Source organism: Fulmarus glacialis, unplaced genomic scaffold (assembly GCF_000690835.1).
Source record: "Fulmarus glacialis isolate BGI_N327 unplaced genomic scaffold, ASM69083v1 scaffold39281, whole genome shotgun sequence".
NCBI lineage: Eukaryota > Metazoa > Chordata > Aves > Procellariiformes > Procellariidae > Fulmarus > Fulmarus glacialis.
The window spans coordinates 78,617-102,690 of NW_009194176.1; the positions used below are offsets into that span (position 1 = coordinate 78,617).

Below are 24,074 nucleotides of genomic sequence, written 5' to 3' on the forward strand. Positions count from 1 at the left end.
TCTGAGCCTTTTGTTGTCAGCCCAAATCTCTCTAGAGATGGAAGTATAAAGTCTCTGTCATCTGGAGGGGTCTCCCCAGTATCTGGGGTGACAGACAACACTTAGAAAGGAGCTCACACCCTTTGCCTGCTAATAATGTAGGAGAACTGACAGCATGGTCTGCAACATTCACATCAGATGGTGTGGAGAGGGGTCTACCTGTTTTTCAGATGAACATTTATGATCTACTTTCTCTATTTTACTAGGCTCTGCAAGATTCAGTAGCTGCGTAGCATTTTGAAAGAAAATCTGCATCTATGGGACTGAAGAAAGCAAGTTTCTGTTACCAAAACAGTCTGGACTTGTTTAATAGCTCACAGAAACTGTGATGATCAGCACTCATAGGTAAGATAGATAATGGTAACCGCTGACCTTTTGCTCGATTAATTCATTCCCCAAATTTGCATGATGGAGACAACTGCCTATTATTTGAGACTCCTTGCCGTGTGGACCTCTGGGAACTTTACTAAATAAACCTGACACATAAGTGCTACCAACAATATTTCATAAGATTAATTTTAGATAACAGCAGCAAACCACAGGCCAGTTAAAACTGTGAGAAATCACGTATTTCTATCATCATATTATCAAAAGCAAGCATGGAAAGAAACATGACAATAAGCATACACAAAGATGACCTCTTTCTAAAGCCAACACAGAGCACACTCAGGAAGAGAGCAGAGACTAAACGTGAGGGCCCACTATGGATAGGCAGGCTTGTTCCTTCCCTAGTCATGGTGGCTTCTGAAGGAGCAATGACTTTTTAGAAAGTAAAAACAAGAGAACGGACTGAGGACGTTTTGATTACTCAAGCTACAGACTGTTAATAGCTGCCGGTGAGTCTGGATGATGGCTGTTCATAAGCTGAGCTCCCCAGTGTGAAAGTAACCCATGGACTGGTCTCAAATTAAGACACGGGAACACGTAGCCAACCCAGCAAGGGTTATATTGAAAAGCACACTCTTTAAAAGACCTTGCCTGCCAATTTAGGCAAATATGCAGCGATTTGTTGCTCTGTTATGTTAAATAATTCTTTGAACATTAGCATGCGAATTCACACTGATGTCGCTGGGAATTTGTCGCTACACTCTACACTAAACATATCCTACTGGGTAGTCACGGCATGTCAGGCTGTGGGCTTCTCAGACCTCACAAAGTAAACAAGGTTACGGCTGGTCAGTACATGTCTGGGGCATCTCCAAGGAAAATCCAGGGTGCTATCAAAAGCAGTGTAGCTAAATCAGTTGCTGGCACTCTTCCCTCTGAGTCAGTTCTGAAGTGATATCCCGATATGCTTTGGGGACACTATTTTTGGTAGAGGTGCTGGCTTGTAGACAGGATATAAAACTGAGGTCTTGACCTCCCAGGATTATTAAAGAGCTCATGAAAAAGAGTGCAAACCCGTGCGTCTGGAACAGATAAAAGCTGAATCTTTTTATTTTGCCCACCAACACCTCCTTTCTTATTTCCCATAAAGTTCATGCCTGTCTTGCTCTTCCTGCGTGCAGGTGCCCTACCCTTGGAGGTGGTGCATTTCAACAGCAAGCAGCGGGAACGTCTTGGACACAGTTCATTGTCTCATCATTTGCAAAAAATGCTGAATGCTAGGATCTCTGATACACAACGTTTTAGTTTAGTTACAATAAAATATAACGGAATATTAATAGACATGAAACATGACGCTCATGAGGTCAATGCCAAACTCCCAGGGAGGCTGGGACTGGGGCTGGCTTGAAGGCTAAAGTCCTGAACGGGGCACTTTCTAGCAGCCGTACCCTGTGCACACATGAAGCATGGCTGACAGAGTCCAGAGGCAGTTCTGCTGTGTAGGGCTCCTACAGTGAAGATAAGATTGTGGTGAAGTGGGATGCCTTGCAGAGGGGGAGGGTGAATCCTTTGGGTTTCAAAAGCCTTACACTGTCACACTGAAATAAAGTGACATAACATGGAGACGTTCAAAGACTGGAGATAACTGGGTTTTGTCCATCATGCTGCAGGTACCAGCAAGTTCGTGTACACAGTACAGTGAGTTAGATGTCAAAGTCCCTATTTAAAGGGGGATTTGGAAATGTGCTGAGCGCTCAGCAGCTTCTCGACTTGTAAGTCCTCTTAACTTTGTCCTTCTCACAAAATTCCCACCAGCTGTCAGGGAAGAAAACTCAGGAGAAATGTCTGCCTTAAACTTTTTCTCCCTCTGTCTCTCTCTCCAGCACATATAACTCTGACATTCATGTATCTCCCACTTGCCATGCTTTCCTTGTAGCATCCTATTTTTGAATATAAAGCCAATTTACTAGCTAGTGCGAGTCTTTCCAAAAGAGGAAATAAAACAGGAAAATCCTCACAGAAACTCTGTGTTCTAGAAGACTCAAAACCACAGATTCTCTGCTAGGTTTGTGCCAGTTAGATTCCAGCTCCAGAAGGACTTAAACTACTTGCTCAGAGCCCATGCATAAACAAATATTCCTGAGAACCATTTTTATCACTGGCTGTACTAAAGAGATTGGTTACAAACCCTAAGGTTTTAAAGGGGCACTTAGTTGAATGGTTCTCCTGGAGCAGTGGTAACTGGTGACAAAGTGATGTTACCACATAGCTCTACACTAGGTGCAGAGAAGATCCCCGAAGGACTAGTACCTACGGCTTACCAGTAGTCTCTCTGCAAGAGACTGTCCATACGCTCTCCTTGGACTATCTGGATTATGTCATAGCAAAATACAATCAATGCACCCTTGATCAATGGAACAGGGTGGTGACAGGTACTCTTAATTCACTGTTGTTAGTGAGTATTGACAAGCCTGTAATGATCATGCTGCAGTGTGTCATTCATGCTGGGGGCATTAGCATTCTTTAAAGGTCAAAAAACAAATCCTTCTAGAAGACAGAATTCCATACAGTTAATGGAAAATGCAGGCCTTGCGAAGTCAAGATGTATGCGTCTGCACAACTGACATTATCAGACCTGAAGTTGGTACAGTTGTTGGCATTATTAACGAGTTCATTAATTTGCAGGTGTACAAACACATGTACGCATGGCATGGATGAACACAACATGCAAAAGCGGCATAAGAAAATTTCCAGGCTTATGTGCACAGATCATGTCATTTCTAGAGGTCTGGTTAAAATACAGTCCTTGGATCCTGCAAGGGATCCACTGGGTAAGCTGATCTTTGTAGGCATTTACCTGCACTCTGATACAGGGTCTGCCCATTTTCAGCTGGGTACTGGACGAGCTCATCAACTTGCACATGCAAGTTTGCAGTATTAAATTTTTTTGATTTACTTTTTAAAATTATGCTATTTTACTTTCCCACATTAAAAGATGTGGCACACAAACACTGTCCACTGGCGAGAAGCGGGGAGAAGAGACTCAATTTTCAAGACGCTGTTTCTGAATTGAGGAAAGGGCACGATAAGAATCAAAGAAAAAAACTGGGATTCCAGAAACCACATAGACCGGCCACAAAATGATACTTACTTTGTGAGACTCTTACTAGCTCAGTCACACTGAAAACACCTGATGTGACAAAACTGTCCTGGAAGCCCAAATGTCCTACAAAACAAACAGAGTGAGAGAACTGCGATTAACTTTAAGCATTTAATGACAGTATTCTCAAATACTTTACTTTCATTTAGACTTAAAATGTGACATCTAATTTCCCACTTAGCAGTAATTATTGTTTATGTAGGTGGGTAACTAGTCACACAGCTATGTAGGCTGCTTTGTGGTTTCTATCTAGAGGTTAGGAAAGCTAACATGACACATCAGCAGGGAGATTTTTACATGTTAAAGCATCTCAACAGGAAATCTGAAACAAAAGAGGACTATTTTAATAAACAGTTACCTTGGATGACCCCTAATGACTTCACAATTGAAATGAAAATACTGTACCTAGGAAACAGACAGGACAGCTAAGTTCCATAATCGTTTTAAACATTATTCTCTGAAGAAACATCTGATCAGGATTATCTACCCATTCATTCAAACAAAACAAGATTTAAAGATGTACTCTTCATTTTCTAAGGTTACACTAGGGAAATCTTAAAATAGCAGCCGGTTAAAAAAAATCAAATTAATGCCTTTCCCACAAAAAAAATTTTCCTAACATTTAAAACTAGCTTTTGAAAAGAAAAATAAATCTCTGCATAAGAAAAATATTAACTTTGAGCTTTGGACTGTCTTTAGGAACCAGGGCATACACTTCCACACTCGCCTCCCTTGTGCAAAGAATGCCTCTACACTTGGTATCAAAATGTTATTACACTTTACATAACAGTATTTTCCTTCTTCTCTGAAAACATGCCTACCACCAAATGTTCATTTAATTTTCACGGGTATGATCAATTACAAAAGGAGCAGCTTTCGGGCTGCAACCCAGTGTAAGTGTGCGGAGTGGGGTACAGCAGTTCACGTGGGACATATCTGGACTTCAATTAGAGGTCTGCAGTTAGTCGGCCAGACTGACCTCCTGCTTTTGAAATCAGGGTCAAAGGAGAAATCTCAGGATAAAGAGATTATTAAAAGAACTGTAAAGTCCTACTTGTCCACAGGATAAGTGGCATACCTTTTTAGGTTGTCCTACTTAGAGTCACCGATTCCAGTGCATGCACACATATATTATTGAATGTTTTGCAGGGGCACCATCTGCCCCGTTGTTAATTGTTTGTCAGATTCAGTACAATTTCCCTATGTTCAGTATATTCTACCGTACCCCGCGCTCATCACAGCAATACCCACACACCTTCCTATAGTGACCAGAGCAGTAGGACTAATGCAAGCTGCATATTTGTTCTCCTGTCTTTCTTTTGAGGTTGTTTAAAAAAAGAAAAAACATATCCCATTGCCATTTCTACCTGCAGAATGGGAAGTAAGAGAAATACATCTTGTGTGCAGGACTACAGAGGGTGACATGTCAAGGAAAGGTTTGGGAGAGATCTGGAGGGAGGTCAGCCATTCACCTCCAGCCAAGTCCTCAGCGAATTCTGCTCCTGCACGGAAGAACTTCCCCGTTTCTGTGAGGATCCTACGGTGCCAGATGAACGCAGTCGCTAAGCTAACAGACTTGAGACAAGTTTCTACATCAGGCATGTTTTTATACTTCAGCAATAATGATGAGTTTTCAAACTGTGTATATGTATATCTTTGGGCATCCTTGTGTATGTGTGTATACATATGTATTATGCACACAAACATATAAATATACACAAATCTGTCATGCTCCAGCTGTAGATAAATGTACTATAAAATATTGAAATTGATGCTGAAATTCAACACAAACAAATTCCTCAATCTGCAAACAAGGTTTTTATTTACATCAAGAGAATAAATTTTTCTCTACTTTAAATGAAGAAATGTTCTTACAAGCTTTTATTTTTCCTTATTTTCAACCTAGAAATAGCTCTCAGATAATTGTAAATGCTTTTGCCTGATCTGCTTTATACTTTACCATAATAAAGGTGATGACTACATCATTCTGCTTTTTAGAAATGGTTGCTGGCCATACACAACGTTTGTTCATTTACAATTTCCCAAGTATTTTTAATATGAAGATCTACTTTTCATATGCTGCAGCAGACCTGCCTATTGAATTAAATGATCTGTGAATTAAAAATAATTCTCCTAGGTCTTCACTGAAACCACTCATGTGCCTAAAATTAAGCATATGCTTAAGTGCCTTGCTGGATCCGGGCCAGGATGCTTACTACTCCGCAGAGCCCTTCTTAGGGAAGCCAATCTATGCTATATAACTTCTCACACTGTGCTCATCATGGCAGTATCTGACCAACTTCCAGAAGTGCATTCAGCAATGCTACGAACATCTGTCACGTGTTGTTTTTTCACAGTGCACCACACTGGGTCTGCTCTGGTGTCCACTTCCACCTGCATTTCTCAGGCATGTTCCTATCGCACTAAGAGCGAAGGTGAAATTTAAATATGGAAATAAAAAACAAATCACAGCTACGGTAGGACATTTGGCTGATGTTTTAAGGGAAAGTCTAGGGCCCTTTGTAATCATCCAATAAAACCATGATTGTCACATGGCTAACCGCGTTACTTGAACCTAGCAAACACAGGTAAAACCAGAAATGAAAATGCTGTAGAATGGCTTTAAATACATTCTAGCTCTCAGGGTCCCGCAGGGCATGAGAAAAGTTGAGTAAGTTAGCTTGGGCCTGCTATCTTCATTATTCTTATTTTGCTGGGTATACTTGAAATGTCCACTTACTTCTGTAGGAACATTTCTTACGCGTGTACATGTAAGAGTAATCATTAAACAACGCACGCAACAAAAGTGATTAGATTTTCATCCTTCAATACCAAAAATAAACATTTCACAAATGAAAGGTGAATTTCACAATTCTCCAATTTGTTATTTACTTATAAACATTAGGAAATCAGAGACTCATCTCACCAATCATTAATAATATCTTGATGCCCATAAAAGCAATGCCCTTGGCTTAGAGTTGTATCTTGAACTCAATTCGATGCACGGTTGGTCTGTGAATTCACAGTTCAGTAGAACTCCATGAAAGTTTAAAGGTTTGCCTGGATGGCTCAGATTGCAAAATCCAGGCCTAAGACTGTAGCTTTTGCTGAGCTGTGATAACAGTGCAACAAGAAAATGAGAGAAACAGGACAAAGAAGACGACTAAGTAAAAGAAGAATGACTGGGAAATAGCAGGATTGACAAAATATGTGAAGTAAACATTTTGTGCCTATTAACAAGGGTCAAAATGCAAAAATATATCAATTTGGCTGTTCCACTTAATTCTGAATGAGAAAAAAATAGGTAAAGTCAAGCAATTACATATGCAGATGTTAGCATTAACGAGCTCCTTTACTGAAAAGATGATTAAACATCTTGAAAGCCTGCAAGATTTACTTTTCATACGGCACTTCACTGAAATACGTGCACTGTGATACTTTTGCTAAATATCCCAAAGATAGGACATTGAAATTGCTGTATATGATCCGGTTATCTCCACAGCTTTGTGCGACAGTCACATTTTGGTAGTAAAGCAGGTGTTCAAAATGAGGATGAGAGAATTTTTACTCACTTTATAAAAAACTAAGAGAGCTCATTCACTGAAATTCTGGGTATAAATTAAGACACCTGGCTAGCCAAGGCAGGCCCTGACTCAGCAAAGCAGTTAGAGCACGTGCTTAATTTTAATCACATGTTTGACTAAAGCACATACTTATTTGCCCTGCCAAATAAAGATGGGCTGACAAAGTTAAGCAGGTATTTAAATATATTGTTGAATCATTGCCTTCAACCCCAGTCTAGGTCCAGCTAGGAGTTAGCTCATTACACAAGACCTCACTTCAGCTCATGAGGATGATTGTTTTTCCCCCAGGGGGGAAAAAAACCCAGGCTAAGAAGACCAAATTGAATAAAGCAGATCAGGATACTAACTAATAAATAATATGCTATTACCCAGTCGCATGTTTGGTATAGCGTACAAACGCGATGCAGCACTACCATAACAAGTACCACATGAAAATGTTTTTCCATAACTTGATGACTGCTTTAATTGGGGAGAAAATTCATAATACGATTTACATATTCTTCTTTTCGATCCCAGTAAAGAAGCCAGAAAAAAAAGCTTGAATTGCTGGAGCCTAATTCTGATCTCAAAGAAGTTTTAAACAAGTCTTTCTACACTGATCAAATAGAGTTTCACCTAATTTTCTCCTAATTTACACTGGCAGAGGAGAAATCAGGATTAGGACTTGTTGTCTAATGCTATTTGTTTTGAATTATTAAGCAAACATTCCTATTTCAATGAGTAAACGTGTACAAAGGCAACTAACCTTCGTCCTAAAATCTAGTTTACAGGGAGAGTATTGTCTGCTTTCCCAATTAATGCTGTAAAAAGGAGTCTCAGACGTTGAGCTACCAATCAAGAGCTTGTGTTGTAGCTTGAGAAAATCATGACTGATGCAATTACTTTTATGTAGAAAGTCTGAATATGGTCTATAGGTTAAAGTTCATCGGGTTATTGTTCCTTAATTGAATATCAGAAGATGTTTTCAAGGTGCTCAACGTATTATTGTTATTTAATTAGCAAGCTTCCTTGTGTAATCCAACAGTATTATTTTTATTATAAAATAGTTAGATTGCACCATAAATATACAAGGTATTTTCTAAACAGAGATACAGCTGGTTTCCTGACATCCAAGCTTAAATAAAACTGGGAAATTACTCCTTTGAAGATGAAAAAGTCCAAATCCAGTTATTTCTCTTCCACTACAGTCCGAGTGACAATGTAGTAAGCTTTGGAGAACAGCTTTTTGGGAGACTTTGATTCCTCTTCAGTGTTTTGAAATTAATCAAGTCCCCCAAACTAGCACTGAAACCATTTCTAAAGCCTTTTTCATGTTCAGCATCTCACTATACATAGCCATCTTAAAACCTTAAAATAGTAACAATCAATTAGGGTCTCAAGCCTATTATCTTAACCAAATGCCTGATTAAAAGAAAAGCCCTCTCTGCTCAAAGTGGAACTTGATTCCTTTTGGTTTTATCCTCTATCTAGATAATCCCGTGTTTCACAAACAATGTGGAGCAATAATATTGATTAGAAAATTAATGTCTGTATCACACAGCACATGCAGGCCTTGAGAGAGGGGATGTTATCAGAGGGTCCCCAGATCACCCTGAGGGCTCCCAAAAGGTTAGCTATTCCACGGCTGCACTGGCTGAGGAGGGTGGGAGTGGCAGAGTTAGTCCTAATCTGTGTTCTCCAGCAAAAAGGAAAGGACAGAATATGCATGCTCCAGTCAAGACCTTCGTAGCATTTACACTCTGCTTAATTGGAAGGTGAGTTTATTAAGCCTGGGCTGACCCAGCCACGGCAGCCCCACAACTGCATTCCTTCCCAGAAACACATGCCTCTGCACAGACACGGGGTCCTGCAGGCAGTCTGGCACAGCGGTGGTGTGCCATGTGCTCGCACAGGGAGGAAGGTGCACCTCGCTTCTGGGAAGCGTCCACCTCCAGGGCAAGCGTGGGTGGCCGGGGGGAGCACCCCGGGCTGAAACCAGCTGCTGCCCAAGCGCTTGTACCTGCTCACCCTGCCCAGGGCAACAGCAGTGAAGTTCACCAAGAGATACCTGGTCACTACCCCACGCTGGAAATGGAAAGCTGGATCCGTGGGGCCAGACCACATGCACTAACTTTGTATCTAAAAAAAATGTGGAGATCGAAGAGACCATCTATCTCAGCTGCAATACTCCATCCAAGTGAATATCTCTCCCGTTCAGATGGAAGACAGCATGAGGGACCTGTACACAGGCCTGCATATTGCACATAACTGTAATGAAATCTGCATTTACCAACAGACCCCAAATACCGATCTCCAGAGCTGGCACAACGTCCTCATTTTAATTGCTTTGTACAAAAAGCATTCCTCAAATTTGTAAGTGATAAACCTTTAATGATAAACTATACCAGATTTTTAATTCATGGACTTGTTACAGAAGAGTTGAGCAAGATATTTTACATTGAAGGCGATACAGAAACCTCTCTTGTGACAAATGCTCCCACTTCTATTTTGGCTTGTTATTTCCAGTTTAATTTTAATGCCACAGCAATAGCTCACCTTGGACAAATTACACATTTTCTTATGAAGTAACTGCTGGGCCACATGTCTTCTCTCTGACTCGCCTACCTGCCTTTGGCTGAGGTTTTAAGAAGCACTAGAACTTTCTCTGTGGCCCATAGCAGGATGGATTAGACCGTCCAGGGCATGTCGTGTTAGTACAATAGAGGAACACTTTTAAGACTTTAAAGTCATGTAATACAATTCTAGGCTGGATCTTTCTTGTTAAAAAAAGTAGAATGGGAGTGATTGAAAGAGAAAAGGGCCAATATTTGACAACAGAAATCAGCATAACCTCCTAACAGCGGCAGTCATGGATGACTGCCCTTTGACCCGGGGAGATTATGTGGGATTTCAATGACAACAGCTGGAAGTGAGCATGTGAGAATAGAGAACACAGATCTGAGGCCTCCTACAAAAGACTGCACAATCCCTGCCCAGATCTGAGTGTTGATTAGAAATTGTTTCCTGGTCCTGGCTTAATAGAGTGTGATAATGAAAGTTTTGTTAACCCTTCACAATATGCAAAACCATTGGTAAATGATTTGCCTTTTTGGTTTTTAGCTAAAATGTCTGTATCTAGCAGACAACAAAATTGTGAAGCGCTGCTAGTTTTCGTGGATGCACTTCTGATACCAGTGCTCAAGTTCAGCTCTGTTTCCATACGGTTTTGTATACTCTCGGTGGCCATGGGGAATCAACATCTCAAGGCGCTGGGGGGTGGCTTGGAGAAAGGACTCTCACACCTTCACTGGGGAATCCACCCAACCCACCACGATGGACATTCTCCTGAGGTGAACCAGAACAGAAATACACATGTAATGTCTCACTGCGCATCACCTTTCATACTCACGCCATTTTAGAGTCTCTAATAATAACAATGCCTAATTATTATTTCAGTATGTGTCATATTGAGCTCTAGAGTCTGGGTAGCAAATTAATAAATGTGGACCAGAGCAAATGTGACATCAGGCTGTCTGTGTCACCAACAGCCTGATCCTGCACGGATCCACAGCAGCTTCAGCTCTTAGGAGATTCAGCTCATTTTGTATTTAAGTGCAGAGATAGTGGAATTAATGGCAGCTTATTAACATTAATGAACCGATTCTAGATCGGAATCAATCATGTCAGATTTTGTCCAAGTGGAGGGCACCCGCATCGTTCCTTTCTCTTGAAGACAAAGGTCTTCTTGAAACATTGAAAGCCGTTCAAGTTCATGTTAAGGACCTTGTGCAATGGAAACCATTCCAAGATCTAAGATGTCTGGTGTGGTTTTTAATTTCTGATGACTCCTAACATCGTAGGGTACTTTTCGGTTCTCATTGTGGGTGAGAAATCAGTTAAATACAGTTTTTTGATATAATGATAAAAATTAAGAATCTCCCTCTCTACCGTATACCAAATTCGATAAATAAACTAACTGCATTAATACCGATAGGGGCCTATAGCTTGAAAAACAACAGATGTCTTAAATTAGCATATTTCTGTTTCAGGTCCTCAATCCAAAAAGCAAATATTAAAGAAGAGAAGAAAAATCATTATAAATGGTCATACTCATTTGGCAGCTTATAAAATAATGCACTCCTCAAAAGCCTTTCGAAGTAAACGAGATGAAATCTACCCTGGGATAATCATTCTGGAATATTTATGGCATCCAACAATAAAAAGAGTAATAAAAAGAAAAGCCTGCCTCCCTGAAAATAATAATATGAAGGAGTTATTTATCTTCATATTTTCATATCAACCCTGGTTACAAGAGCAATGACAGCTGTGATCTCCAAGGTCTGCGATGATATTGCCAGTTCGGCTTCGCAGTTTGAAGCATGACTCAATGTCCAAATGAGCCCAGAGAAACCACCCGGTTTCCCTGAGCTTCCCGGGGATGCTGATGACATGTGCTGCTGCAGGGCGCTCCCCGGGCTGCCAGCAATGGGCACCCACCCACCCTCTCACCCTTGCAGGCAAATGATAAATACGGGCACTGGAGGGGGAGATACGAGAATGTGGGTACTGCCGTCCCTGTTCCTTTCCCCCTGCAAGGCCTTCGTAAAATGAAAGCCCCAATGTCATGAGCTAGACATTGCATTAACCGCAGGACCCCCCAGAGAGCTGAAAAACCTCCTAAAGAGAATAATGTAAGGATAATTTCTTCTCAGCTGGTCATTTTTTGATGTCAGCATCATATTCCTGGTACAGCCTGAAAACATCGGTTTCTACGATTTGTTTGTCTGGGGCCGATCGCACATGCTCCATCAGCTGTCCTTGCTCCTCTTACTCCTCCTCAAGTATCAACTGATATTTTGCCTCCTGAATTTTGTCCACTGACTTCTAGGAAGCTGCTGGCAGAAGTCAGGGCTTGTAGGAGCCAACACTGGGGCTGCATGCCGTAAGTGCAACACGTAGCCACGTTCTGGTCTTCACACCGATGGAGCATGCCTTGGTACATGCAGAGTTTACTTGGGTTTACACTACTTCAAATTACAATTTAGTTACAGTATTAATGCCATAAATATTATTGTTGATGCTGTGTGAAGAACATCAGTGTGAAAATAAATGTAAGGATATTTAAAAACTGGTGTGGAATACTTAGGTATTCAGACTAATCATGGACTGAAATAAGCACATTTGTTTCAAATCCTGTTTATAGCACTGCAGCCCCTCCCTCCTTTAAATCTTCCTCTTAACCATAGTGATGTTTATTGAATACCTGTCATTTCTCCAGCAGCATGTGCCAACCGCGGCTCACCAGTGCCAGGCTGCATGAAAACCCTTCTGTCTCCTATTCTCCAAGGGGCTCCCTTAGATCAACTACTCACCATACCCAATACACTGAAACCCATAAATTTGCAGATACTGCAGTCAAAATTCTTAACAGGAAAGTGCACCCATTTTGCCCAGTGTAGCATACTGAAATATCACATGGTGAGAAGCATTTCTCACCATGTGTAAACTGTCAATTTGATTTGAAATTAAAATTTTTGATTAACATGAGCATTTCTGAGCCTCCCGCTGGCAGCAGCCCTATTGCTGAAAAGTGACATGATTTGTGACACACATGCTGTACAGAAGCCCCATGCCAGCAATTGTTAAACCCATTTTCATTCTGCTTTAATACGGTATGACACTGAGGAAAATAATTTTAATATTTAGGAGAAAGAGGGTAAGGGCTTAAGGACTGAAGTCCTTTATGGATGTAAAGCAGATTAGAGCAGCACGAAAAAATGGCATGGAGGTCTCCCCATCTCACAAGTCATGTCTCTTTTCAGCAATAGGGACCATCTGCAGGAGGCTAAGAAAGGTCCATGGTGAAGCACAAAGCCTTCTTTTAAATCCAGTTGATATTTCAAACACAGCATGAGGTACTTTCCACCTATGAATGCCGAGATGCGTGTGCATGGGGAAATGCTTGCAACTTCAATAATTAAACCCTCTCATAGGGAGGTAGGATTTTCTGGTTTCCACAGTGGTCTGTTATTTTTCCATGTTTATCGTTTCCCCAGAGGTATCAGTGGTCACTGGAGATACTAACAGTTATACGGTGAATTACTTATGAAAGAGGAAAGTTTTGTGACTATTTAAACTTTAAAGCCCAGGAATCTACCTCTTCGTCAGGGTGGTGGGAAGATTTTTGTTAGTTTAAACAGCTACCAAGTGAACACAAGAAACGGGACATTTTTGTGGCAACAGATTTTAAGCCTATGATATACGCACGCAGAAGACAAAAGTTCAGTGGGGATTTTTATAAACGTAAGCCTGTGTCACTGTTGCAAGCTGCTGACTCAACTGTGTCACCTGCGTATTTCTCAGAGTGGATCATTTTTTTTCCAGTAACATCATGTTCTGAGGAAGTTTATCATGAAACAAGTATCACGAACAGTCATTCTGAGCAGCAGAACAGCTTTGATAAGTGTCGACACGCATCTGACTTTTCTTTGAGCTCCTAACACTATTCATCACATTAAACACTCAGCTCTGCTGGACTCTGTTCCTAGTAAACACAGAGCGATTTCTAATCGCCATAATACAGCAAGTTAAAAAAATGTAGTATTTTAAAAATAATTTTAGATGGTGAAATGAAATACCAGGATGATTCAGATGCCCTGGAAGTATTCAGTCCTGAACATAAAGCCGTGGGCTCATTTATGTTGATAACAGCGCTCGAGAATTCAATCTGCATGAAAAACACGGTCCTCAATAAAGCCATGATATATAGTTATTATAAGTATGCAGGTTCTTTTAAATAAGTCTTAAGTTTAAATAAGCGTTGTGTGTAAATATCTAGTTTTAATTAGTATATTGCCAAGAAATTATACAACTAGACTCAGCGATGCTGTAATTATTTTAGGATCTATAAAACCCTCCCTCAGCTGGTGGTAGCTAAGTGTACCCTCCAAGGTTATTCTGCAGACATGCTCGGAGCTGAAACGAGGGAGTCTGAAGCCCTGTGGACACAGGATTAGGGGGCTATAAAAAGAGGTGTTTTTTTTTTTTTTAATTTGCGCATTAGTTTATAGTTACAGGAATAATCCACGTATTCAGAGCATGTGGCAGAATTCTCTAGAAAAGCCCACTGTCCAGGAGGAGCCGGTGGGGCCAGGGTCAGGCGAGGGCGGGCAACTTTCCTGCCCCGCTTTGCTGGGCGATATGGACACAAACCCTGGCGACTTCATCAGCTGTTTCCTCTCATCCTCCCTTCCTGGCACTCCTCTCTCTTCACACCAAGGCACTTTTAAAAGACTGTGGCTGAACAACACGATAATGGAAGCTGTAGAAATATCTGCTGAAGATTAGATAGTATAAATGCGACGCGAAAATAAGGATGCTGGGCATGGAAGCTCAGTCACGAGGATCAGCCAGCTCCACCTTTCCCCACGGGCTTTCCTCTCCCTTCAGAGTTGCTTCTTACACCTCCTCTGCTGACACCACCAGTGAGCAAACTTTGATTCACAATTATCCCCATGCAAATCATGTTACTCTATTTACCTATTGTCCTTTCCATTGTATCACTTGGAGCTTTCTCTCCAGCAGGTTCTTACTCCTCTATTCTTTGTACAGAACAATAATCTTCTAACTTTGATAACTTTTAGTCCCAAGTAAACTGCCTTCCACTAGGTTTACATGTTAGCTATCCTTGTGGCTGGGGAGGGAAGGGACTTTCCACTGGTGACGGCATGACAACACACATACAGTCTGTCCTTGACTGCCCATGTTACTGGGCTCATGAAGTTCAGTCAGGGCCACCCTGAGAGATACCTGCATGGAAGATGGGGGGAACCTCACAAGCTTTTCTCCAGCAGCGTCTGGGCTGTCTCACCTTGGGCAGCAGGGTACCGAGGTAAGTCTCTGGAATTAAACTCTGATATACCGGTGGCAGAGAAGACAGAAAGGGGTGGGTCTGGAAGCACAGTAATGCTTGTCTAAGGACATGTCAAGCTTGCACAAGACCTAGACCTCAAAACCTGATGCTTATGGCTGCAGATAAGGGCAAAGTAGACAAACACTATATGCCTAACATGTATGGGCTTGCAACTCCTGTCCAGACAGCAGAGTGACACCCAGTGCAGCGTCACCTTCTCTATAGAGGCACTATGAACTGAGGGCTGGGAACTGAAGGGTTTGTCCTCATTGCCTGCTAGCAGAGGACAAAGTGCCTCCACCAAGCACAGAATCTCTGGGTGGCCACCAACTTTACCTGGGTTACGTAGAACACCTCCCGAAAAGAACAAAAGGGTGGAATGCAAAGGCACTAATGAGTCTCCACAAGGAACATGTCACCCCCTCATCATGCCCCTTAGAAGAAACACAGCCCCTCCACTGGGTGATCCAGGCTCTCCTGTCTCATAGTCCAGGCTCTGCCCAGGCTACGCCAGGTCTCTGCCTCCTCCAAGTATCAATTAGGAAGCCCCACAGACTTATCAAATGCCTTCCCAAGGACTGATGCACTTGGGGTTAGGCAGGCAACTATGCTTACAGATGGCGGTGGAGAACCCACAGTGTATTAGTGGATAATTCCCCCAGCCAAGTCCCAAACTAGCAGCCTAAGTCCAGTGGGAAGAGACTGCTGGATGTTGAGGTCAGCAGCAGAGCTCTGCATGATGACTGAGACTCTCTTCCTGTTTTATTCTAAGTTTGTGTTTTGTAGGGCAGGATGCCCTGTCTACATTCCTTTACAGACTAAGAATGGACATTTATTAACAAGTACTTGGGTGGATAGCCCAAAACTCTAGACTCCTGGCCTGGGACTGTACGACAGAGAGGGCCAGTGACCTCCGTTTGTGTTTACTGTTCTTCTACAGACACATGTTGGTGTGATAGGGGCATTCACTTTCTCAGGTTCAGGCCAAGGTCAGGCCAGAACACGGACCGAATTTATTTTCTCTGTGTAATCTGCTCAGACTGTAGCCCAAAGAGGGCCTCCAAGTTCAGTAATTGTGAGTGTATTGTGAGGGATTCAAGATTAACAAAGTAAACAGAAGGGGCATAGAGAGACCTTCTTAGCCCTTATCTCATTTCTTGTGCTCACCTCATGTGTGGCAGATATGGTGGCTCCAGGGGAGGTGCCTCAAGGAATTGAGGTGACAACAGTGGGGTGACTTGCCGCAGGAGGCTGCCTCTCACAGCTTAGACACACTTGGTATAGACGTGAGGACCTGAGATGAATCTGTTGCTAGAGGCTGGGCTGGTCAGCTGAGCCTATGCAGTCCTCTTCCCATGGTAGAAGGCTTGCCTCTCTAGACCCTCTTACTCCTCCCCAGCAGTCAGTCTTGTGTGACAAAGTGCGGTACACAGGGATGCAGAAATGTGGCAGTGGGGTGGAGTCCCTATGTCAGATGCCCTGTCTGTGTGTATTTAAGACAATCTGAAGATACCGCAGGGGCCAGGACTTCATATTTTGGACCATGCTTAGCAGCCTGGCTCACCTGCCCTGTGACAGCCATCAGGCTTGTTCTAACAGTACTCTGCAGGTAAACTATGAGACTTTGTACCGTGACTGACTTTACTTGAAAGGCAGACCTTTTGCTGATGAGCAGCAGTCGAGCAGGCAGAAAGAATGAAAATGAAAAAGGAATTCCACTCACAGGGACCTTTACAATAAACTAAAGCAACACAGGTAAAAAGGAAACCCATCCGTTATGGTTTATAATGCATAAACATCCATTTCTTCTCTGTTCCTTCTTTGTCTGCATTACTGATATACAGAAGTAAAGGAAAAAATAATGATGGATGGATTTTGGAAGTCTCAGAGTTCAACCCAGGATGGATGTGATCCCAACATTTCAGATTCTTATCTCATCGTAATTGGAATAGCTGAACCTCTCTTGTCTGCAAAATTAGGCAAGACATCCTGTGAGAATGGGCTCTTTTTCACAGCAGTTTAGTCCCCAGATGCATAAAAGAATGAAAACAAGAAATGGAACAGAACATTTTTACTTTTGAATAATGGCTTCATTTGGGCAGTTTAGAACAAAACTTCACTGGAAGAGTTGAGGAGGAAGTTCTTGCTGCCAGTATGCCCATCCCTAGACACATTCTTCCACAGAGCACATAAACACTTCTCTAAAAAGATAATTTATCTAAGAAACTCCCATTTTATACAAGTCAACAGAAAAACAGAAAGGGAAGAAAGTACACGTGGGCAGTAGATACACTGTCCACTCTTGTACCCTGAAGAAATCATTCCACCAAGTGCCCTGCTAGATCCACCTTTGCTCTTGCAGCAAATTCTTTCTTTGTCTACTCTGGCTTTTCAGGATGAGGAGGAGAGGGGTGGGCGACTTCCTCAAGCAGCAGAATTTCAGGTCCAGAGCAATTACAGCATTAACCTGCAACATGTCAGTTTTAAACCTCCCTGAGGTTCAACAGAGAGAGAGATGAATTCTCAGACGACCCCAGTACCTCCACTGATTATAGAGGGAGAGTGAGGATTTTAGGCTCATAGTTGGTGCCTCGTTTTAATGCCTAATGTTAGGTGGGATGAAATCCAAGCCTTAGAAGTCCTTATACCACGTTGACATAGACCTGAAAGAAAATTTGCTCTCCTTCCCATATATTGCCACAGGTAATCTCTCTTGACATGCCATGCTTCTCCATCCTTACATTTATATCTGGCTATTTTTTTTTTTAATTCAGAAGACTGTAAAATACAAGTATTGCTGAATTATCCTTGTGTTCCTGTCCTTCATCTCGTTCATTTGCAGGAGGGAATAATGATCTGTCACCAAGGTAAATTCATTACCCGGCAGATAATGCCACAGTGTTTCTGCTGCCCATTTCACAGTAAGACATTCTTTTTCAATGATTTTGCATCTCTGTTCTCGTGGGAACAGTTTACGGCTGACATAGCAATAGTAGTAATAACAACTTACATTTATTTTGTACATGGGATGATCTTTACTTCTCTCTCCTTCTAACAGTGGACTGCTCCCAGTCCTACTGCAAATGCATCCTTCATGGCCATGACAGACAGAAATCTGGATTCACTAATACTGGGCTGCCTCATTCCTCAGCCCCTTCTATTATTGCTTTAAATTGAGCTGTGGGCAACTACCATCAAGCTGCTGTCCATCCTCTCCTGCTTCTCACCTCTTCCCTTCATCCTGCAGCTCAAGCTATGGCATGCTCTGCTGTACGATAAAATTGGCTCTTCTCTGTACCGCATGGGGGACACGGCTAGCTCTCTGCATTCTGCTTTTGGAAATTTCCTAAAAGCGAATTCCCTGATTTTGAGGACTTTGAGGTATAACATGTGGGAAAGTTGCAGGTGGTCTGCACTGCAAAGCTAGTCAGGTGGGGACACCCCCCAAACACCAGCAGGTTTTCAGATGGGGATGCAGCTGTCAAAGAGCCTTCTGTTACAGACATGATTTTAAGAGTAAGGAACAGAAGTAGAAAAATAACAGGAACAGAGGTCTAGATTCTCTGTGAGCAAGTATTAGAAGCTACATAAGAAGTATTCCTCCCTTATGATCCTGGGAGAAGAAATGCCAGCAAAGACTTTGGCCCACTGCAGTCTGAAAGATGGTGTTGACAACCTTGTGCCTGGCTAAAGGGTAGTAGGACACTGCCGGCCCGTACCCTGGCTCACCTAGTGAGACACTGCACCACCAAAGCACCACTTCTCCCTTTGTCACCCAGCGCTGCAGCGGACTGGGGCGGGGGGGTGACTGCTGGGGGGTAACATGGCAGTGAGGCCATGGGAGAGCACACCGCAGCCAGGGGTTGGCGTGCCGGCCATGCATTCTGCAAAGGCATGAGAGAGAAGGCTGCAGCAGCCCTATCTTCTCCTTGTGCCTCCTTTTGCCAGTGACAGGAGCGAGGTGCTGGCTCCTCATCCCAGAGTGTGGCTTGCAGCGGAGCCCCTTGCTTCAAGTACTAGTGAGGGAGGATGGGAGGTAATGATTAGAGACACTCTAAAATGATTACATTAATTGAATCTTATGAAAATGGAAAACAATGGCAGTGTGTAATAATAAAAACCCACTATAACCACGTACATCTCTTGTTTACTAGAAAGTGCTTCACTGACTACAGATTTACTCTGGGGCACAGCAGGAAACTTTTCTCCTTTAAATTTAATCAGCCCTTTTTTGCCCTTTTTTTTTTCCTTTCAGAGAAAAATACCAGCTATCAGATCTGTGTTTCCCATCCACTCCTAAGACTCCTCAGTGCAGTGCCTGGAGGTGATAGTGTGAACTCACTCAAGAATGTGAAGGCATTTTATAAATCATTTGGTTTCAGCAAAGAGAAGGCAGAGGGATGATATAGTTTACAGCACATACTCGGCAGTAACTCCCAACTGTCAAACTTCAGCATTTTCTTCAGTTGCAACAGCGGTTAACAAAAAATGTTAAGACAGCAGACATGAAATGCACATAGTAAGCGGCACATTTAATCAACTGGCACCTTTCTACCACCCCACCGCCAAAATCTATCTGGACACTATCACAATCCAGAAAAAAAGTTGTATAACTGAAGATTCGGCACTGACGGGAGAAAAAGGAGCAGAAATTAATAACATGAACTGCTGTAAACAACTTGCGGTGCCCTTTGTGTGCAAGATAACAATAGCAGAGTTAAAGGAGTATGTTTACAAGCGTGGCTTGCTCGCCTCACCTTCCCCCTGCCCCCTTTTGCCACGCTCCTTACGTCGCTCCTGGGAAAATATTTGTGAACCATTGCAAATAAAAGTCTCCTTCTCACTTTCCAAGAAACGGATCTGGTATTTTTCCATTTCAGTCACACTACAGCCAGGCTTCGGAGGGGATTTTATTCTCGCAGCTCTGTGAGAGTCACTGTAAACTTTCTTTCAATTTCCTATCTAGCAACTTTTGCAATTAAAAAGTAGTATTTGCAATTAGAAAATAGTATCTGATTAGCTATAGAAGTGATGAGGCTTTTTCTGGGAGCCTGGTCTCATCCAAGCGCCCTGCCTTGACAACAGCAACAGTCCAGCATACAGCTTTCAGGAGCTGTGCCTTGCTCTTCATATGCACCTCTTTGCTCGTGTACACAACTTCAGATTTACAAAACTAAGGCTACTTGGAAAGCACCTGATTAACCCATGGATCTGCACTATATGCAGATACATAGATTTTTTCTGAGTGTGCAAACCAAGTATGAGTATGAAGGTTGGAATCCATTTGAATGAAAATCACCTTGTACCTCTAAAACCAGGTATGATTCATCCAGGCACTACACCACACACAGAAACCAGAGGAAGGTGTGAAATAACGACATACATTTTCATAGTGTATATATATATTTGGAAAGGCGTAGAGTCAACAGAATACCTCCTGTGTCGGTCAGGAAGTCAGAACAAAAGAACACATGAGCGTGAGTGAGAAAGCACGATCCCTTATCGCAGCTCTTGGCGGTGGCCCCGTGCTATGCTCTGACATTCACGGCCAAATGAACCAAGCTCTGGCTGAAGCAGCAGAGGTTTAGGTGCTGATGGTCCCAAATATGGTGAAGGGTAAGTGTGTAAGTAGGAGGAAAAATACGGTTTGTCATAAAGCACCAGGCTAGCTGGAACTTGAATCACGGGGGACCTCTGATGCTCTGGGTGGACTTGTTGAGCAGCAGAAAGACGTTTCCCCTCGGCTGCCGGAGACGGGCAGTCTGCCACCCACCAACGCACCGCCACCGCCTCCAGCTCGAGCAGGAGAGGAGGATGCTGCGGCCGGCCGGCAAACACCGCCTTCAGCCCCTTCTGTCTCCTGCAGCTTGCACAGCAAGAGAGCTTCACCAGCTCATCCGCAGAGCACAGCTCTTGGCACACATTTTTAACTTCCAGTGGTTTGACCACAGAGGGCAAAATTTTGGCCAGGGAGTGCTTCCGATCGCATGAGAGCAGCGGCAAGTCAGGCTGGATTTTGCTGTTGCGATCTCTGAGTGGAGGGCTCCCACTCACTTCAACAGCCGACTGGCACTGCTGCAAAGAGACACTACCTAAATAGATGTGAAGTAATGAATACTTCGGATAAGCGACTGATTTCAGAGTGTGCTTTTATCCACAGGCCCTGTATTTATAGTACAAGCCTTTTCAATTAATACGCACACCCTAAAAGAATTAAACTACTAATTATCACATTTTACCGTGGTTCACAGAACTTTCATCAGATCTAGTAAATGAAATCACGAGTTCAGCAGAAGAAGCTTTACTGCGCCAAATTATGTCAAGGGTATATCATGTTGATAATAAAAGATCACTTGGTTGGAAGCCTAACCTAGAAGGTTGGGGAGGCGTAAAAAGTTCACATTTTGGATCATGCTGCTCTGGTGTGGGCGTTTTGTGTTTTTTTTCTTGGTTATTGTGGAAGGCAATTTTCCTGCAAGTAAAATTTTCCCTTTGTCTTACATTACAGGCATTAGGAAATTCTTACATCGAAAGACAAATAGATAGGTTTGGGGTTTTGTTTTGCAAGTTAAGCCTTGGCATCACATTCTCTTCCCACTAATAAGCTCCCCTCTCTACTGGACAGAAAATTAAAACGATGCCCATACCACAAATAAACTTCTTTCCCTAAGTGCCCAGCTTCTTGGTGGGCAAGCGTGGTATTCAAAAGCATCCTTCAGCCTGTGGTCCGCTCAGGCGGTAGCAATTACTCTGACGCAACACAACTCTCAGCTGTTAATTACAGCAAGTCTCTCAAGAAGACATACAAAAAATCCCCGTTGTAGTGAAAATTGGAGATTGCTCACAGCTCCAGCCGCCCTTTCCAGGATCCCAGGAGGACTGGCTAAAGTTAGCACCGAGGCACCTCTCAACATGTAAAGGTGGGACGCGGGTAGAAGGGGCCGGCATGGGGGCAGAGCCCTGCCGTGGCTGCCTGCCCCCAGCCTGGTGCTGCGGCAGAGGAGGGGGCAGCAACCTGGCACTGCTGTGGGGCAAAGAAAAGCTTTGGCCCTGCAGAGCAAGGGAGGGAAACTCGCCTCGCCGAAGCACGGGAGCTTCTTAGGAGGGGGCTCCTGGCCAGCCCATTTCCAAGCTGCCCTCTAGATGGCCCTTGCTGTTATCTTGTGGATAAATATACGCAGAAAGGAATGGAACAGAGCAACAGAATAAAAATGTATTTTGAAATGACTTAGAATAATCGCAGCTGTATTTATGCACCTTATCCACTGGGAAGGTTCATTGCCTTTTTCCTGTACACACATATGGAGAAATAAAAATATATACTCTAGCCACATTTTTATTCCTCCTTTCCTTTGCAGCATTCAGCCACTCCAAGCGTAATGAACGTTTCATGTCTTCAAGCACTGCTTTGTCATGCTATAAGCATTCATTTCATGCTTTGAATATTTCCTGTCATACTCGCCTTGGATGAATTTTTTGTGGGAATGCTTTGCTTGTGAAGGTTAATGGTTAGTAGCAGTGAAAACTGAAGTCCTCTGTCAGTCCTCAAGTCTCAAACACTGCAGGTCACTGATGAGAAAGGCTCTCCACTCGGCCCCAGCAGAGGCTGCAGAACTGACCCTGATTGACGACCGCGTATCTTGCCTGATTGACAGTCAACACCCTTCGCTGTTGCCATCACAGGGTCCCCTCAAGAGAGTGCCAGCTACTGATAAGCAGGCTGAATTCTGAGCCTAGCAGAAGACCCGCTAAATCCTGGAAATGGTGTAACTGTGCCTCACAATCTGGACCACAAGATCATTTGACTTTGAGCACTAATCTCAATGAAAATATGGTAATATAGGGAAAAATGGTGTTTTCTTCCGTAATTATTCAGACCCTTCTTCATGACAGTCATGAAACTGGCTCGGAAATACAGCTAGATGTTGAAAAGTTTCAGTTCCAGACTATTACGATTAAAATACTGTATTTCTAGTTCTTGTTGGAATCTCTCTGTAATGAAATAAGATGAAAAAAATGCAAGACTAAATCACACATAAGTTAAATTTATAACTAGACATATCTGCTTTTGTTTCCTTGGGAAATGTTGGCTCTCAGAACTGCCTACGTGCACTCTCTCTCAGGGGCTGATGAAACACAGGTTGGACCTCATCAGACCTGATGGGTCCTGTTAGAGTCAACAGCCAATTCTGTCCAGCCCACAGGAAGGCAGAAGAGACCAGCCCCACCAGGGTTCCCCTGCTCGGCCATAGCTTTCAAGCCTGGACAAAGTTCCCCATTGCTGTTCCCGGCAGACAACGTGATCCATAAGGGTGCAAATCCATTCAGAATTTGGTCCTGGCAAGTTACAAAGGTGCAAACAAGCTGACATCACCAGGAGCTTTGACTTCAGCGCCAGCTATGAGATTCGTTATTGAAAATGCTAAGGGCTTTTTTTTAAAGCTTTTTCTGAAGCAAAGTTAATTTTAGATTAGTCCCTCAGGCTGTGATAACTCCTCAGTGTTGCTCTGTAAACAAGAGAGGAGAGTCTTCTTGCATTTATAAGATTCTGATGCAAATGATCCTATGAACAAGAACACTAATAAAAGCTGCCATTACTGTATTACCCTGTTTGCAATTGTAACTGATAGAAAACTTTCTCTGCAAGGCTTGGTTATCTGCTGCAAATGAGGTGTTTCAGGAATGTTAGTCATCTGAGACAATGTACTTTCTAACAGGACCAGTTTCAGCATTGTGTGTTCAGAGAACTGCTCATGCCCGTGCATTCCTCAGGTAGGAATTTAGCTATCCAAGGTCAGCTGACCCTCCAGACACCTCAAGTCCTGCTGCACTTGCAGCCCCTCCTTGGTGAGTAAGTGTAAAGCTGGTTGGCATCAAGTTCAGTCACAGCTCAGAGAGCTCGTGAGGCAGCTGGACTCCAACTGAAGCAGTGGAGATGGGAGGTTAGGCATGGCCTGAGAAGAAGGGATGGCCTCGGAAGGCAGTCTGTTTTTACTAGTTAAAAATTTGGCTGTTGAAAGAATTGGAGGTCTCTCAGCTACCATTTAACTTACAGCGTAGTTGAGCGATGGGG

General features: G+C 42.9%; 1 protein-coding gene across 1 annotated transcript in view; it reads right to left on the reverse strand.

The window, feature by feature from the left end:
* NFIA (nuclear factor I/A) overlaps positions 1-24,074 on the reverse strand; it is a gene marked incomplete at its 3' end in the record, with an annotated part of 123,381 nt that overhangs the window by 58,045 nt on the left and 41,262 nt on the right. The window contains exon 3 of the mRNA XM_009587679.1: positions 3,518-3,592. Coding sequence (XP_009585974.1) covers positions 3,518-3,592 — 75 coding nt within the window. The remainder of the gene's footprint in view (positions 1-3,517; positions 3,593-24,074) is intronic.